This window comes from Propithecus coquereli, unplaced genomic scaffold, assembly GCF_000956105.1.
Source record: "Propithecus coquereli isolate 6110/MARCELLA unplaced genomic scaffold, Pcoq_1.0 Scaffold590, whole genome shotgun sequence".
In the NCBI taxonomy this organism is placed as follows: domain Eukaryota; kingdom Metazoa; phylum Chordata; class Mammalia; order Primates; family Indriidae; genus Propithecus; species Propithecus coquereli.
Genome location: NW_012151841.1, coordinates 368,952 through 387,781, shown reverse-complemented (window position 1 = coordinate 387,781; position 18,830 = coordinate 368,952). Strand labels below are relative to the sequence as shown.

Below are 18,830 nucleotides of genomic sequence, written 5' to 3'. Positions count from 1 at the left end.
TGTTATTATTGCCATATAATTTTGAATGGTTGAAATTTATATTTTTTCAACCAAAATCTTTAGCAATGTAACCACTCAATAATATTTCTTGGAGTTTGATAAAGTAGAAGTAGCATGGGTTTTGTTATGTGCTTACTCTGTACCAGTCACTGTGATGGGCGTTCAGCAAAGTCCCTGCTCTCAGGTAGCAAGTTACTGGGGGAGGTAGTTAATACAGTGTGGCAAGTGCTTTGGGGGAGCAGTTTAGAGGGAAGACTCCTGGCCTCTCCTGGGATGAATGTCTGGAAGAGGTAACATCTAAGCAGAGATGAAGGTAGGACCTGGGTTGGCAGATAAAGACAAAGGAAAGGGTGTTCCTGGCAGGGGGAGTAGCAGGTTCAAAAATATTAAATGGTGAGGGTGTAGTATAGTTGCGGTAGGGTGGAGGGTAGGATTTTGGAGTTGGAGGTGGGGGTGTGGTGTTGCAGCTGGCACAGAGAGGGATGGTCAGTCAAGAGGGCATCTCATTCTGTATCAGAAACTTTGGATCTTATCTGAGAATTATATATAAGGAACCACCAAAGGGTTTTAATAGCAGAGCAACACAGTTACATCTGCACTTTGTGAAGGTCACTCTTGAAGCAGTGTGCAGAATGGATTGCATGGCTTGAGACCAGTTAGGAGATGACTGTGACAGTCTAGGTGAGAAATGGCAAGGGCCAAGAGGCTGAGTCCTAAGGCAGTGACAGAAGCCAGAGGGCAGGACTGGGTTTGAGAAACGACAAGCAGGTAGACTTGATAGGCTTGGTGGGGAAGGGAAAAATCAACAATGGTTCCCAGGTTTCTGGTTTGGGTAGTTAGATGCATGGTGATTCCTTGTGCATGAGCTGGGAAGTCTGGGTGAAGAAATAGAAGGTTTTGAGCTCATGTTAGATTTGTTGAGCCTGACTCGGCTTTGGAGACTCCTAAGTGGAGATGCCAGTATGGTTAGAATCAGAGGAGACTCTCTGCCACTTATTAGCTTTGTCACCTTCATCAGGTTACTTACCAACTCCAAGCCCCAGTTTCTTTTTTAGTTAAATAGGGATGGTGACAATATCTATCAAAGGGTCCTTATATTCCTTAAAAGGAAGATCATCCTTTGTGGATGTCAGAGCAGGAAGGTGACGGCCACAGCAGGTGATTGGTGAAGTGGTTTCTTTCTTTCCTTCCTAAGGTTTAGAAGGACTAAGGTGCCTTCAGTCTTATTGCTCCTTGTATGAAATGAACAATTTTGGGTAATACAGTGTCCTAAGGAAAATAACTACTTAAAAAACTCAATCTTGCGTCGCTCATTCTTTAAGCCATCATAGATGCTTAGAATTTTATTTATCCAAAAATACCTTTGCTTTTCCATTGCATATGTCACCACTAACATTGACTTTTCTCCCTTGTTTAGAAAGCATGCACCTTCATTAAATCTAACCTTGACCCCAACAACGTGGATTCCCTCTTCTATGCCGCCCAGTCCAGCAAGGCTCTCTCAGGGTGTGAGGTGAGTCCAGGTTCCTACGTTGACAATTACTTTAAACTGTAAAATGCATTTTTAAAGGAGAAGGGTCATGTCAGATTATTATTTTTTTAACAATAAGAATCCATTGGTGTGGGCGGGAATTCTGTTCCTGTGATTTCTTTTTTTTTTTCTTAAGAAAGTATAGTTTGTTTATTTTTTCCCAGGTAGAGTGCAGTAGCGTCATCATAGTTTACTGCAACCTCAAACTCTTGGGCTCGAGCAATCCTCCTGCCTCAGCCTCCTGAGTAGCTGAGACTACAGGTACACTCCACAACACCTGCCTAATTTTTCTATTTTTAGTAGAGCTGGGGTCTTATTCTTGCTCAGGCTGGTCTCAAACTCTTGAGCTCAAGGGATCCTGTCACCTTGGCCTCCCAGAGTACTAGGATTACAGGCGTGAGCCACTGTGCCTGGCCTTAAATAACTTTTTCCTACAGTTTTTGCCTTTCTTCTAGGAGATCTTGATTTTTTCCTTTCTATCTCCCTTTAACTTTTAGAAGTGTTCAAAATAGGTCAGTGGCTCATGCCTATAATTCTAGCACTTTGGGAGGCCAAGGTGGAAGGATCACTTGAGCTCAGGGGTTCTAGACCAGCCTGAGCAAGAGCAAGACTCTTGCTCTCTACTAAAAAAAAAAAGAAAAATAGAAAAAAAGTAGTCCCAGCTACTCAGGAGGCTGAGGGAGGAGGATCCCTCGAGCCCAGGAGTTTGAGGTTGCTGTGAGCTAGGCTGACGCCACGGCACTCTAGTCTGGGCAACAGAGTGAGACTCTGTCTCAAAAAAAAAAAAGTTCAAAGTATACCTCCACACCAGATTTCTGGAAATCATTTTATTGAACGTGGAAAACCATAAAAATAGACAAGTAACTTGTCAGCATCTTTTCAAAAGTGTTGTGCAGAGGTTTTGCAAACATTGCATTCTGGTGTCTGGGGATTGGGGAATGAGTATGTGTGAGGCGGTGTGACTTTGGCAGCTGCTCTGCATGCCGTCTTTGGCATATCTGCCACAAATTGCCAAAACCTGTCCTAAAACTCTTGTGTCTGCCAATTTATTCTTAGATCTCTATTTCAAATGAGACCAAAGATCTGCTTCTGGCAGCTGTCAGTGAAGACTCATCTGTTACCCAGATCTACCATGCAGTTGCAGCCCTAAGTGGCTTTGGCCTTCCCTTGGCATCGCAAGAAGCACTTGGTGCCCTTACTGCTCGTCTCAGCAAGGAAGAGACTGTGCTAGCGTGAGTTGTCATCTCGGGCACTTCTCAGGCTTCATTTGTCTTGGGTACTATCCTGAGAGGGTTCATTCATTGGTTCAGCAGATATTTCCTGGGCACCTAGTATGTGCCAGGTGCTCTGCTAGGCACTGCAGACATACTGCATTAAGGCAGGTAAGGTCCCTGTCCTCATGGAGCTCACATAGACAGTCTTCTATAAGCTACTGAAACAGAAGGCAAATACTGAGTCACAGCATGAACATGCAGCCACCTAGAGACCCAGTTGCCTTTTGAGGTTAGAGGGCTTGAGCAAGGGTAGATAACCCAGAAAGAGCCACATGCATCTGTTGTTGAGGCTTGGCCAGGGACATTTTGGCAGTGGAGGCTCTGTAAAGAAGAAGGGTTTAAGGAATCCTTGGAAGTTGTGAGAGATAGCATGTGGTGGGAGAAGTGGGTACTCAGGGTAGAATATTCTAGGAATCAGACTCTACTGCTCTGCAAAAGGCTCAGGTGAAGGAGAAGCACCTTACAGAAAGGGGCTTGGAACAACTTTCCCGTGTTTATTATAATATTGTAACTGATTTCAGGATATTTACTAAACTTTTAAGTGATAATATATGTAGTTTTTTCCTTTAACACTAAAACTCTTCATCAAAAACAATATTTTTGTGTTGTTTGTGTACCGCACTCAGTTGTAACCTCTGAAAGAGGGTGTGAAATGCCTGGAGATCCTGTAACTTGTTAAGCAAGAGGTTGGTAACACCAATTCCCTTTTTCAAAACAGCGAGATTATTTCCCAGTTCTTTGATAACAGCTGAATTGGTTCTAAACTTGAAGCTTTGTTAGGGCAGGGCTCACAATTAATTGACATTCTTTCTTTGTCACTCTCACATCCTACTCATATTCACGTGTCAGCGATCAGTGGCTCTGAGGCTGACTTTGCCCAGGACTTGGCCCTTTTGGCCCTTTGATTTTAGGCCACATATTTTGAGCTCTGCTCGTAATCTCTGTGGGGAATGCTTCCCCAGTCACCACCATCTCATGTCATGATGTCCCTGTCAGTGCCTTACTCCTCTGATGCCACCTTCTACAAAAAAAAACTTCCCGTTCCCTCCAAGCAAAAAGGAAAATCTTCTTCAAAACCCCAGAACAGGAAGAAGTACAAAGGCAGTACATTCACTTTGGAGTCAGACAGACTTGGGTATGAACACCAGCTCTGTTCCTTCTTTGCTGTGTGATTTTGGGCAAGTTACTAACCTCTCTGAGCCTCATCTGTAAAATGGAACGAATAGTCCTTGTATCATACAGTGAACGTTAAGATTAAATGAGATTATAGATGTGAAGAGCCTCGCACAGTGCCTGGTTCTCAGTGGGCATTCAGGAAATGGAGTTCTTTTTCTAGATCATTTCCTTCTTAGGTCTCTTTCTTCGCTGATTACTTCCTTCATTGAGTTGTAATTATTTCTGTATTAGATTATAAGCTTCTTTCTTTGCAGTGCTTATAGAGCCTGGCACATAGTATATGCCCAAGAAAGAGTTAATAAAAGCTAAAACTATACTTTGTGTTTCTACTATCTTGTAGAAAGCCTCAGGTGAAAAGAGCACATGCTTTGGATCATAAAGAACTTTGTTCAAATCCACACTCTTCTACTCAATACCTCTGTGACTGTAATCAGGTTGTTTAACCCCCCAAACCTGGAGTTTTCATATGTAAAACCCAGAGAACGGTATCTTTCTCAGGGTTATTGTGAAGATCAAACTGGTGGGATGCCTAATATTACTACTAATTTGCCCTATTTAAGGAAATATGATATAAATTAGGACTCTTCTAAATGGGTCTTCCATATTTAAGTGGACTTATTCTGGGAAATATATGTTTGTAAACTTGAATGGAAAAAAGAAAATATTTATGGGTTTGAATGAACCATCTGAAAAGATGTCATTGTGGTCTCTCGTAAACCAATTTCTCTGAATCATCTGCTGTATATTAGCAAGATAGGATCTGTTTTTTTGAATATGGTACTCCAGAGAAAAAGAAATTGCTGTCTGGGGAATAACTAATTAAAGCCAGTGACAAAACTTTTCTAAAGCTAAGTGAATTAATTTCATTCTAAAACTTCTGAGATTGTTACTCGTGTGGCACTCACTCATTCCAAAGAAGAGAAAAATGATATCTTAATTGAAAAGTTCTTTCTAGGCTATTTTAACAGCCTTTTCTGAGCTCAGCATTTATCATGGGCAGATGTGGGATTTTACTCTTGTTTAGAAATTCAGGTTTCATTTTCTCAAGTGCATTATAACAACAAGTATCCCATTGGAATTGTGGAATACTCTGAGGCTTCTCTCTCTGCGAATTGTGACCCTCTGTTTTCCAACTTGTCATCTTAATGGAATTAGTTTTCCATGGAGGGAATCTAAACTGTTATGATCTCCGCATAAGCAGACAAATTCTTGCTGTACATTCCCCGACACACTGACTTGATAAATAGTGGGTTTACACAAGGGCCCAGTCATCTTTTAGGAATTAGGGAACCATTTTGGGGTCGAGCAGCAGTCTGTTTAACCACCAGGGGGCCTCAGCTTTCCCCACTGCACCCAGAAAAGCACCATTTATATTTTTTAAATCATCTGCATTAAGACAATAGAATCTAATAAATACTGTGTATATATACTGATCATAATCCATCTTAAAAAGTTTACCTTAAAGAAGTATGCTCATAAATGGGTAAAAATATATGAATAAGCCATAAAAAAACATGAAGTGCTGTTACATGCTGTAACATGGATGAGCCTTGAAAATATTATGCTAGTGAAAGAAGCCAGACACAAACGGTCACATGTTGTCTGATTCCATTTTATATGAAATATCCAGAATAGGTAAATCCATGAGACAGAACACAGTTTGGTGGTTGCCAGGGCTGGGGGAAGACAGAATGGGGAGAAACCACTTAGTGGGTAAGGGATTTTATTTTGGACTGGTGGGAATATTTTGAAACTAGACCAAGGTGGTGGTTGCACAGCATTGCAAATGTAGTTAGTGCCACTGAACTGTTCATTTAAAGTGGTTAATTTTGTTAGTGAATTTCACCTCAAATTTTTAGAAAATGATATACATGAATAAGGGTTGTCAATTATGGCATTGAATGACCTAGTAAAACAAATGTTTATCAACTGGAGATTAAGAGAGTAAATTGTGGTACATTTAGACAGTGTAACTATGTCATTGTTAATAAGCATGAAGTACATTTATATGTACTCTTGGAAAGAGGTATACATTATTAAGTTAAAAACAAATTGGAGATCAGTTACCTTTTAAGGGTGGGTGTTAACAGGAATTTTAACTTCTTTGGTAATGTATTGTTGGAATTTTTGACAAATATGTACTTTTATAATCAAAAATAAATGGTAGGAAAAGAAAAAAAAGAATAGACTCTGCTTTTGGAGCAAGTCCTCTGTTCCTTTCCTTTTATTTAATGCTGAAAGGATGAGTGACTTTCAGGTCCCCCAGCAGGGCAGCCCAAGTGTTAGCCATTCAGCATGTTTACCAAATGCTTCCTCTTCATATTGCTTTGCTCTAGTTTTCAGAAAAATAGCTCCAAATTCTACCCAACAATCTACAGATGTAGATTCTACAATATTTCTTTGGTCTTGGAGTAAGAAATATAGAAAATTAACAGGCACCAACTTCTGCCTAGCACAGTGCCTTGTACAACATATAACCAAGTACACCTTGGTTGAATCCTGTTCTCACAAAGAGCATATCTCTTATAAATTTAATTCCTGGTCTCAGTGTTCTACATGTGATGCTATTAGGAACAAAACCAATTTGGAGGGAGTGGGCAGTGGTGAACCTGTGCTCCCTCTCTCTTCTGTGCCCATAGTTCTTATTGCCAGTCTTATTGCCTGGATTGTCTTCTCAAGCTGTGATGTTCTTTTCCAGTCCTTATCACATCTGCTCCAACTAGATTATATTAATAAATGAACTCCTTAAAGGCCGAGACCAACTTACACTTCTAAAGAACCAGAGCGGGCTATTTGTGAAGGTGTCTGGATATGAGAAGGGGTGAATAGTTCAAACGAGACTTGCCATTCATTGGGGTTCTACTTTTTACCTTCCAGAACAGTCCAGGCTCTGCAGACAGCATCCTACCTGTCCCAGCAGGCTGACCTGAGGAACATCGTGGAGGAGATTGAGGTGTGAATCTCTTTTGACAAATAGATCCTGTCTTTTACACTCTGTAGAATAGTCTTGCAGATAGTCGTGCATGATTTGTTACAGCCAGTTACATTGCTTTTATCTTTTGCTTTTTTTTTTTTGAGACTGTCTCACTCTGTCACCCCAGTTAGAGTGCAGTGGTGTATCATAGCTCACTGCAACCTCAAACTCCTGGGCTCAAGCGATCCTCTTGCCTTGGCCTCCCAAGTAGCTGGGATTATAGGTGTGAGCCACTATGCCTGGCTGATTTTTTTTATTTTCAGTAGAGGGATGGGGTCTTGCCCTTGCTCAGGCTGGTCTCGAACTCCTGAGCTCAAATGATCCTCCTGCCTCGGCGTTTCAGGAGTGCTAGGATTATAGGTGTGAGCCATAGCGCCTGGCTTTTTATATATATGGCACACTTATGTTCTTCGTATTGGACCACAATGTCCAAGGAAATATTTGTGCCTGGTATACAATAAGTGCTCAGGAAGTGGTCACTGTGGTGTTTATTATTGCTCTATCCTTTCCTTTGCCCAGGAGATCCTGCTCCTCAGGGGCCACTCTCATGAAATACATAGCCGGTGAAAGTCCTGATATTGTTATCACTGGATGCTTCACAGGCACATTAGCTGCCTGGTCATGTTACCCAGGAGAGCAGTATGTCTCTCTTCATCTTTTGGAGCATTGAATAAGAAAGGGAAATGCTGTGCTTTGTAGGTTGTATCCAAATAGATGGCCGTGGACTCCGTCTGTGTCATGATGCTTCCTGGGTGCACTGCAGCCTGGCCCACGGGCCTTCTGCCCAGAGCAGCTGGTGCCTTCGGTGCCATGAGTTCTGTGCTTGGGCATGAGTACCAGGGGCCAAGGAAGGAGCACCCTCAGAGCTGCAGAAGATACTATTCTCTTCAAGTGTCTGTGTCATATACTTCACTCTCTGCCTAACACTGTTTTTGAGAAAGTACTAAGTGACTGAGATGGTCCTCAGATTTTTAGAGTAAGAGATTTCTCAAAATTGTGTCTGCACTGGGGTTGACAGTGGTTTGTGCATCTCATTTCTGCTATCGCTTGACATCCAACGTGCTTCTCTTTTGTTATGGCAGGACCTTGTTGCTCGCCTGGATGAACTGGGGGGCATGTATCTCCAATTTGAAGAAGGACTGGAAACAACAGCATTATTTGTGGCTGCCACCTACAAGCTCATGGACCATGTGGGGACTGAGCCATCCATTAAGGAGGTGCCTAACAGTTCTCAGGATGAAACCCAAAGGGGTTGTCAGCTTTATCTGCTAAGGATAGCTTTTTTCAGAGAGGGAGGTTCAGATAATACTTCGGGGTGTTGTCATTCAATGTCTTGGGTTAGGCTTTATGAGGAATAGAAAGATGAAATGCCTGTTCTCAAGAAACTGGTTGTCAGTTGGACAGTCATGTAAACAAATCATCACACTTGCTTTAAATGGGGCGTGTACATGTCATGAGGTAGTGACAAGAAGGCCAAGTGCATTACACTTGTTTCATCTCCCTTTTCTTCCTGATACCCCTTCCTTCTTATCTCATGAATGCTTTCCACTTTGGTTGCCCATGCAAATCCTTCCTCTGAAAAGTGCCCTGTACTTCAAAATCGCCTATTCTCCTTTCCCCCTCCTGCTCAGCAATGGCTAAATCTTAGCTAATCTTTGCTGATTGACATAGTTCACTGAGAGGCATGTGTGTCTACCAGACATCCGCCAAGAGTTAATTCTCTTTTTTTTTTTCCCAAGAGGAGCTTATTAACCTGAAAGAACCTTTAGTTGAAATGTGTATAGGAAGTCTTTTTGAGTAGGACCCTCTCTGTACCCCTTGTCTGTGAGACAGTTACCAGCCCTTGATCTAAAGTACTTAAAGTATAAGCTACTATTATTTAAATTTTAGGAGGAAAGATTTGGGTTCTAAGTTAGAACTTTCATTTCTTTATGCACTATGAGTTTTGGGCCAAGTTTGTTTAAGTAAACAGTAAATAATTATCTGTCCTGGATCATATGAATTAATTTCATATTTTCTCCAGAGGATATGATCAGATAATTAATTGATTCATGTATTTGCATTCTTATTGTGTCTTTTCCTTCATCCTAGGTGCAGGAGGTCTAGAAATAAACTCCCTTTTAATTTCTGTTATGGGTGAAAGTGCGGGAATGTGGTAACTTATGGTACAAATTATTTGGGGATTCTCCTGTACACAGTAAAATGGATGAATTGGTTATATTATACATATACAACTTAAACTTATTCTTTCTTTATTTCCAAGCTTTTGCAAACCAGGTATTTGGCTAGAGTAATTTTGTTGTCACTGCTTTCTTTTGACATAACAATTCTGGTGAACATTCATCCATTTTAACATGTCAACAGCCTGGTGATGGAAAAATGTAATTGGTACAATTAAAGAAAATTATTTCATGTCGACTGTGAATAACACCATCAGGAACAAAGGAGCTCTTTTGTTAGATGGTAGATTTTAAAAAACAAAACTGATTGAAGTGGAAAATGTTTCCTTCTAAGCAAACAACCTCTAGAATTTTAATTATGCCTTTTAGGTTCTACTTTTGTAAAAAATTGCTTTTTCTTTTCTAAGCAGCCCATTAGTTCTTTTTTGTATTTTTGTAATTTAAAAAATTTTTTTTCCATCCTTGCTGTAGGTAATTAGGTCTTAATGGAGAGTTATTTTAGTTTCTTTCTAATGCACATTTTAGCTATGAAGTTTGGTCTTATAAATACAAATTTTGCTGCAATTTACTACTTAAAAGCAGGTTGGGAGGGAGGGTAGTTTAACTGTGAGGGTGATGGGAATCAAGAAAGAACAAATTTTCTTCTGGAAGGACTTTGGGTACAAAGAGACCTACATGGTCTTGCTGTTTTTGTTGTTATAACTTGTAGAAGTTTCGTAGCCATCTTTGGCTTCAGTTTCCTCGTTTGGGAAACATTGACAGTACCAGTCTTGTTGGGCTTTTGTCGAGATTCGAGTTAATGCATGTAAAGCACCCATCACAATGCCTGGCATATATAGGCATTTAACAAATGATTACTGTTATATGTATTTTATAATATACTTTCATATCTCAGTAGTTACCTGGAAGTATCTTGCATTTTTATAGTAAGCATTCCTTAAATAGTTGACAAATAAATGTATGCATTTCAGTTTATAGTGGAAGATGTAAAAAATCAACCAAATCCAAGTTTTAAGCTTAAATGGAGAATATTTGCTTTTTCTCCCTCTACCAGTTTGGGTTAATGATAAAAGACTGTCCATGTGAACACGTGAAACAGACGGAATGACTTGAGTCAGGCGGGGAGACAGGTGGCCCTCCCACCTCCCTGCCTGAGGAAGGTCTGCAGCTGCGCTCGTTCCCCTTTCCTTCCAGGATCAGGTCATCCAGCTGATGAACACGATCTTCAGCAAGAAGAACTTTGAATCCCTCCCAGAAGCCTTCAGTGTAGCCGCTGCTGCTGCTGCGCTCTCCCAAAATCGCTACCACGTGCCAGTTGTGGTTGTGCCCGAGAGCTCTGCTTCCGACACTCACGAACAGGCTATCCTGCGGGTATGACTTCCATGCCCAAAACGTGCCACTGTGATTGCCATTTCTAGCGGAAGCCTTTCAGAAATCCAGACAACGGTACACAGCCCCATGAGGAAATCACCATTAAATGTAGGACAAGGTTCACTTCCCTTAGCCTGGAAATGGGGACTTGACTACTGGGTGAACTAGTCACAGAACCCTTCAAATCTATCAAAAAGCCTCCCCCACTCCTGGCAGAGGATTTTAAATAGTATGGGCTTTCAATAAATTAAATGTAAGGAAATTGCATTTCCAGGTCCATAACTGTAGATGTGTGGGGAAGTCTTGCTTCTAAAATGCATTTCCCAGTACCATATCTTTCTAAATACATTGTTTTAAGACAGGTGTTTTAATTCCCAAGTAATTCTGGTGCTTATAGGTGTTACATTAAATACCAGGTCTCTTCCTCCCTGGTACTGATAGGATATAGTGTATCTTTCTGCCTCTCCATAGCATAGTCCTCCCACTCACTCAGGAGTAAACATGGACTTCTCTTTTGTGTTAACTCTTTGAACAGAGCAAAGCACAGATTTTGAATATGCTTAGAAGTTTCATTTCAAATGAGGCATTTTGATGCTGTTTGGAAACTAGTGACAAGCTAAGATCTTTGTAAGAGTTTAACATTTTATTAATATCTAAATGTTGGGGTTCCACATAGGACAGTTCTGTCTGTCCCCTTAGTTCTACTTTGGTGGCCCCTGCAGATATCCTCCAGAGAAGTGCCCCGTACTTCAGGGTTGCCTATCCTCTCCCTACATACGATTCACATCCCCTCAACAAAGACTCGAGTGAGAACTGGATTAACATAGTTCACTGTGAGTCAGGAACAAGGTGGAGAAAGTATTCGCTCTGAAACTAGATGGACAGATTTGAGTCGTCGTTCAACTGCTTAACTGACCATGTAGCCTTTGGCAGTCCCTTAACTCTTGTGGCCTCAGTTTCTTCATCTGTAAAACAGGGATTATGTTGTCTATCTCATATGACTGATGGGAGGATATATGTAAAGGGCCCATCCTAGTATCAGGCATATAGTTGACTTTCAACAAATGATAGTTATTAATGTTATCTGTATTTTTTCAGGTTTCCCATTGCTGATACCTTCCTAAAGTATTTTTCTGGCTGATAAATTTTTTAAAGATTCTGTAGTAGAGTGAATGGAACAGGGAATCAGGAAAAAGCATATATAACTGTGTAATTTGGGACCAGTCATTGTCTTTCCCTGGGCTCTAGTTTCCTTATCTGAAAACTGAAATAATTGGGCAAGATCATCTTTAGGATCCTCCCCCACTCTAGTGTTCTGTAATCTATCCCATTCCTAATTGAATTATGTGTTTTCTGTATTAGATTTCTGATAGGCAGCAGATCAAAGTCGGAGAAGATTTCCTGAAACAAGGCATTTGCTCTCCTGTAGAGCTTGCACCCTATAAATAAAGTACCTCAGAAACAAAATTCTCTACTCCTGCACCTTTGTTGCTACAGATAATTTTTTTATTTATTTCTAGTTGCAAGTTACCAACGTTCTGTCCCAGCCTCTGACTCAGGCTACTGTTAAACTAGAACATGCTAAATCTGTTGCCTCCGGAGCCACTGTCCTCCAGAAGACGCCCTTCACCCTTGTAGGGTAAGTCTGATCATATTTTGACAGGGCATCAACCTGTTTGTTTTGGAAAGTTAGCCTGCAGCCAGTGTAACAGATTAACATGGATAGTGCCATGATCATAAAACCAAATTTACCTAAATTCCAGTTAGGTAAATTTGATGTACTGGTATCAAAATTCTAGAGTCGAATATAAGAAAAGGATTTTTAAAACTAAAAGAATTTGGGTTTTACTGTTTTATTCTTTGTCTGTTTCTAGTTGGTTCTATATTGTGTTAAAAGTAGCTATTTTAATATTTATTGTTTTTTTCCGATATATGAGTAATACATCTTTATTATAGGAATATAGAAAAGCACAAAAAGGAAAAGATAACTCATCCATAATTCTACCACCCAGAGATAACTACGGCTAACATTTTATAATCCTTTTTTTTGTTAGTCTTTTTTCTATGCATATAAATAGATTTTTTAAATTCATTGAGGATTATGCTTTATAACAATGTATCCTGAACCTTTTTCCATAGGATTAAATATTCTTCTACAATCATTTTTAATGGCTGCATATTATTGCTGTATAAACTTTTTTTTTTTAAGAGACGGGGTCTTGCTCTGTTGCCTGGGTTGGAGTGCAGTGGTTGATCATAGTTCACTACAACCTTGAACTCCTAGGCTCAAGCAATCCTTCTGCCTCAGCCTCCTGAGTAGTTGGAACTATAGGGGCATGCCATCATTTAATTTTTTTGTAGAAATGGGATCTCACTATGTTGCCCAGATTAGTCTCAAACTCCTGGCCTCAAGCTATTCTCTCACCTTAGCCCCCTGAATTACTGAGATTGCAGGCGTGAGCCACTGTGCCTGGCTCCACGCTATGTAAATTTTTTAAAAATTAAGGGTCAAACTGGGTAAAATGGCATTTGCCTATAGTTTTAGCTACTCAGGAGGTTGAGGTGGGAGGATCAGTTGAGCCAGGAGTTTAAGACCAGCCTAGGCAACATAATGAGACCCTGTCTCTAAAAAAAAATTAAAGGTCAATTTTTATATGGAACTTTTTTAAGTGTAAAATTGGTAAGTTACTGAGATCAGGAGTTTGGATTTTAAAGAGAAAATGTGTTTTTTAGATAGTGATAAAAGTATATAGCCAATATGTGAAATTTAAAAAGCAAAATCATTTTTCGGAATGATCAATGGAATGGTAAAAGACATTGGGATTTTGCTGTATAGTTAGAGTTAGGAATTATCTTCTTTACCTTTTAAAATAAAAATTAATTTTTTAAATAAAAAAGGTATGTCTTTTTTTTTTTTTTGAGACAATCTTACTCTGCCGCCCCAGCTAGAGTGCAGTCGCGTCAGCTAGTTCACAGCAACCCCAAACTCCTGGGCTCAAGCTATGCTCCTGCCTCGGCCTCCCAAGTAGCTGGGATTATAGGCGTACACCATAGTGTCTGGCTAATTGTTCTATTTTTAGTAGAGACGGGGTCTCGCTCTTGCTCAGGCTGGTCTCAAACTCCTGATCTCAAGCAGTCCTCCCACCTCAGCCTCCCAGAGTGCTAGGATTACAGGCATGAGCCACTGTGCCCGGCCAAGATATGTCCTTTTTGAGAAATTCACAAAACATGGAAAAGTAGAAATACTACCAAAAAATTACCCACAATTATGCTACTCTACACCAAACTCTTTGAACATCTTGGGGTATTTCCTTCTACCTTTTTTTATTGTTGTTAAACATAGTTGAGATCATACTGTAGACTTAACCTATTTTACGTTAAATTTTGGAAACCTACCAGGAGGTTGAATTTTAGGAGCTGAGGGGGAAACAAAGGAAAAGAAAACTTTGGAAACCTAGGAGGTCATTTTAGATAGTTTTAAAGGTTTCCCTGCGTTGTAGTCTGTGATTGAGCACAAGATTCCCCAAGTAGGATAGGAAGTCAAAAAGTGACTTAAGGATTGGGATATAGCACTGGACTGTCTCAAGGAGACACTTTATAGGCCCTGTTTGTCGTATCTGTGACTTTCCTACATGAATTCTTGCTAACCTTGCTGTCATTCTTAACAGGGATGTTTTTGAACTAAACTTCATGAATGTCAAATTTTCCAGTGGTTATTATGACTTCTCTGTCAAAGTTGAAGGTGACAGCCGTTACATTGCAAATACCGTAGAGGTAGGTACTTTTCTTTCCATTCCCATTGCCATGTTAATATAGCCAAGGAAATGACCAAATAGACATGCAGCATTAATTGTCTGGAATATTGACTTCTCTTTGCAACCAAGCTAACATGACTATGTTAAGAGAGGGGTAGGTTCAAACTATGCTGTTTGACAGACTTAGCCAAGGCAGTAAATCAGGAATTTGGTTATAGTGAGTTTTCTTTTATTTGTAAATTATTCATTTTCCATTAAAATTTATCATTACTATCTTACATAAAATTTAGGAAGTAGAAAAGATAAAAATCACCCGTAATTCCACTGAGGCATAAATCTTTTGTGTGGTAGGCCTTGGTAGATTTAGAAAAGTGCTCGGTGCCAAATAGGTGACAAAAAGCATCAAGTGACACATATACAAGACTGTAATGAGGCTATCTGGGTGAAGCATGAAAGAAAACTGGTAATCTATCAAAATGAATGGTGTTTCAGATGTTTAGCTAACTCTAGCTGGGTTGAAGATCCAAGTGGCTTTAAGCCTCATTTATCTGATGCTCTGCGGGAATGAGGTATTTCACTTTAGTGTTTTTCCCAGGTACTTAAAGTTCTACTTCTTCTAGCACTGTGACTTTCATTTTAACCTTTTTAGATAGTAGTTTATTTAAGATGAGTTACACATTTTCCTACTTTCTTAAACTCGAGTATGGTTGAACCTTTTCTTACTCTGAATTAGGATCATCAGTGTGAATCCTTTGTTGAATGACTGTTACATGAGAAGCACAATTCTGTGTGTTTTTGGTTATATTATTTTATTCTTACAACCCTGCAAAATGAGTGGAGTCATCTTCATTTCATAGTTGAGGCTCAGGGGCATAGAGTAACGTATACCAGTGTAGTTAGTGTGCCCTGGGGGCTGTAGAGATAGCCTCAGAGATTGCAGAGCTGTGTACAGCTCTAGCAGCTGGCCTTTTTGGTAAAGTTACTTTCTCCTTTCTCTTCCACCACTTTCAGCTCTCATTTCTCAATGTTTCCGCTACCGTGTCTTTGCTGCATCTCCTTGACTACATAGCCATGCATTCTGCTCAATAGGGACCTTGGAGTGGTACTGTGTCTTTCTTGAAATATTAAATGTATGCCATTTGTGACAACTATTTTCTTTACTATTCAGATGTCATTTTCTATTCACTTTTCTTTTTTTAATTAGAAATATTTTTATCTTTTCATTTTGAAATAATTGTAATCTTAATAAACATTGCAAAAATAGTGTGTAGAATTCCCATATACACTTCACCCAGCTTCCCCAAATGTTAATATTTTATGTAACTATAATATAATCATCAATACCAGGAAGTTAATATTGATACAGTACTATTAACTAATCTATAGACCTTCATTCAAATTTTGCCAGTTGTTCCACTGCCATCCCTTTTGTGGTCCAGGATTCAATCCAGGATCACGTATTCCTTTCATTATCACGTCCTTAAGCCTCCTCCAGTTTAAGATAATTTCTTTGTTTTTCATGACCTTGACACTTTTCAAGAGTACTGGCCAAATACTTCGTAGAATGTCTCTATTTGGGTTTGTCTGATGTTTCTTATGATTAAATTCAGATTATGCATTTTTTGCAATAATACTCCAAAAGCGATGCTCTGCCCTTCTCAGTGCAAGAAGTATATGATGTTGGTATATCTCATTACTGGTCATGTTAACCTTGGTCACTTGAGTAAGGTGTTGTCTGCTAGGTTTCTCCACTGTAAAGCTGCTGTTTTTCTGCTTTGTAATTAAGTGTTTTGTGGGGTGATACTTTGAAACTCTGCAAATATCCTGATCATCTTGTCTGCAATAGTTATTACTATGGTGTTTGCCAAAAATGATTTTCTTTTACTCTTACATTTATTAATTGGAATTCTGCTGTAAGAAAATAACTGTCTTTTCTGCCTCATCTATTTATTTATCCAATTATCTATAATCATAAATATTATAATATATAATTTGTATAATATAGTGTATTTAAAATTTATCATCTCATGGATATTTATTTTACTATATAGGTTGTGATCCATTACCTTCATTTATTTTTTTACTCATTATCCAAGGTTTGGCCTTTGGAGAGCTGCTCAAGTTGGCTCCTGTAATACTTTCTTTTGATGAAAGACGTAGGCAGCTAGAAAGTTTGACCTTTTCAAAAAATAGGGCATTACTTAACATGGATAGTTTAAACACTTGTATGTTAAGTTTGGCAGAAAGGAAGATGTTTTCTGGAACTGTAATCTCTCTGCCTCATGTCTGACCTTTTGGGCATGAGACATCTGTTCCTAGTACATCCACTAAGACAGAGTTCAGGTAGAAACTATTATCGTGTTTACTTCAAACCTTTCAAATCTACTTCATTCTGGTAATGTTGGTTTCCTTCATTAAGAGGCCTTATTTGCAACTTAACACATTAAAAGAAAAGCTTATTTTTTATTTTTTGAAACCTCTTCTTCTTTCCACCTTTGAATCCAGCTTAAGTGCTAGTTCTACCTCCTAGTCAGTTACCAAGCCCTGTTGATTCCACCTCTTAATGTCTTTCCATGAGTCTTTTGTTGTTGTTTTATTAGGTATCACCAAATTGCTCTTTTCTTCATATTCTTGTCACTGTTTGGTATTATCAGTTTTTGATAATGTGATGCATATGAAATAGTATCTTGTTTTAATGTTTTTCTTGATTACTAGTAAAGTTGAACATCTTTTCTTATATTTGTTGGCCATTCAGATTTCCTTTCCTGTGAATTATAAAATCTTTGCCTGTTTTTCTTTTGGTTTGTTAGTCTTTTTTATTATTGATTTTTAGGAGTGATATTTTATATACATATGTATTTTTTTAAACCATAACATTTGTTGCATGACTAATTATTGAAATTCTTAAGATGAACTGGATGTTGCAAGAGCTGCCTTCTTGGGTTTAGGTGTTGTTCTTCATGGGATTCATGTCTGAATCTGCGGTATACAATTTTTAGGTGCCTCATTCGACCCAGTGCCGGTGGTATTTCGTCTTTTAGCCTTGGCACTCCAGTTATATTTTCACTTGCTCTTGGCAGGGTAGCCACATTTACCATAGGTCAACTTCTGAAGGTGGTGGGCCTTAGAGCCACAGCGGTGGCATAATATGCCCATCTTATTGTAACGCTTTTTGAGCGATGACGTTCCCTTCGTCATCTTGCTTCTGTGGCCGAGACCGAAGAGGAGGAGTGATATATATTCTAGATACTAATCCTTAGTTATAAGCATCAGTATCTTCCTCTAGCCTTGCTTTATGGCATCTTTTGATGCATGAAATTTAATTTTAATGAAGTCTAATTTGAAAGTCTTTTCCTAGATTGTGTTTTTGTATTGTCTTTACAAAAATCCTATGATACCCCAGGGTAAAAAAGGTATTCTCTTATGTTTTCTTCTAACAATTTTTAAGTTGTTTTTCCCCTTATATTTAGGGCTTCAGTCCACTTGAACTTTATTTTTGTTTCTTGTTATATTTTATACCCTGTCTATAATTGTACTTGAATTATATTGCTATTGTTTGCTTATATGCATTGCTCTTTCACTGGGCTAAGAACTCCTGTGGGTGGAGATCGAATCTTATTTTTTTAGTGCTTAGTTTTCATCTCAGACCACTTAGAAGAAGAAAAGGGGGGAGTGGTTTAAAGATGTTTTCTCACATTCCAGAGCCCTCAGAACTTTGTGGTAATTCATCTTCCAGGGGTGAGCCTTGGCTTTTATTTATTTGTTATTTATTATTTATTTATTAAATAACAGCTTTATTGAGGTATAATTCTCGTACCATAAAATTTACCCATTAAAAGTATGCAGTTCAAGCTGCGTGTGGTGGCTCATGCCTTTAATCCTAGCACTTTGGGAGGCTGAGGCAGGAGGATCGCCTGAGGCCAGGAGTTTGAGACCAATTTGGGCAACATAGTGAGACCCTGTCTCTAAAAAAAAATTTTTCTTTTTGATTAACCAGATGTGGTGGCACACATCTGTAGTCCTAGTCATTCAGGAGACTGAGGCAGGAGGATTGCATGAGCCCAGGAGTTTGAGACTGCAGTGAGTTATGATGATGCCACTGCACTCCAGCCTGGATGACAGAGCAAGACCCTGTCTCAAAAACAAAACAAAACAGTATGCAATTTGGTGTTTTTAGTATAGTTACAGACTTGTGCAGCCATTACCACAATCTAATCCAGAATGTTTTTATCACCCTAAAAAGCAGCCCCACATCTATTAGGAGTCACTGTCCATTCTCTCTTCCTCCTGGCCCTGAGATCTACTGATCTACTTTCTGTCTCTGTTGTTTGCCTATTTGGGACATTTTGTGTAAATAGAATTGTATGTCACCTTTTGTGTCTGGCTTTTTTTTCATTTAGCATGTTATTTTTAAGGTTCATCCATGTTGTAGCATATATTAATATCAGTACCTTATTCCTTTTTATGGCTGAGTAAATTGTATGGATGTATCACATTTTGTTTATCCATTCATCAGTTGATGGACATTTGAGGGATTTTCACTCTTTGGCTCTTATGAATAATGCTGCT

The 18,830-nt window shown here is 39.1% G+C and overlaps 1 protein-coding gene across 1 annotated transcript in view; it reads left to right on the top strand.

The window, feature by feature from the left end:
• RPN2 (ribophorin II) overlaps window positions 1-18,830 on the top strand; it is a 53,891-nt gene that overhangs the window by 13,910 nt on the left and 21,151 nt on the right. Inside the window, exons 3-9 of the mRNA XM_012658952.1 lie at window positions 1,418-1,513; window positions 2,588-2,763; window positions 6,859-6,934; window positions 8,038-8,172; window positions 10,330-10,506; window positions 12,027-12,145; window positions 14,175-14,280. Of these exons, the coding sequence (XP_012514406.1) occupies window positions 1,418-1,513; window positions 2,588-2,763; window positions 6,859-6,934; window positions 8,038-8,172; window positions 10,330-10,506; window positions 12,027-12,145; window positions 14,175-14,280 (885 nt within the window). The remainder of the gene's footprint in view (window positions 1-1,417; window positions 1,514-2,587; window positions 2,764-6,858; window positions 6,935-8,037; window positions 8,173-10,329; window positions 10,507-12,026; window positions 12,146-14,174; window positions 14,281-18,830) is intronic.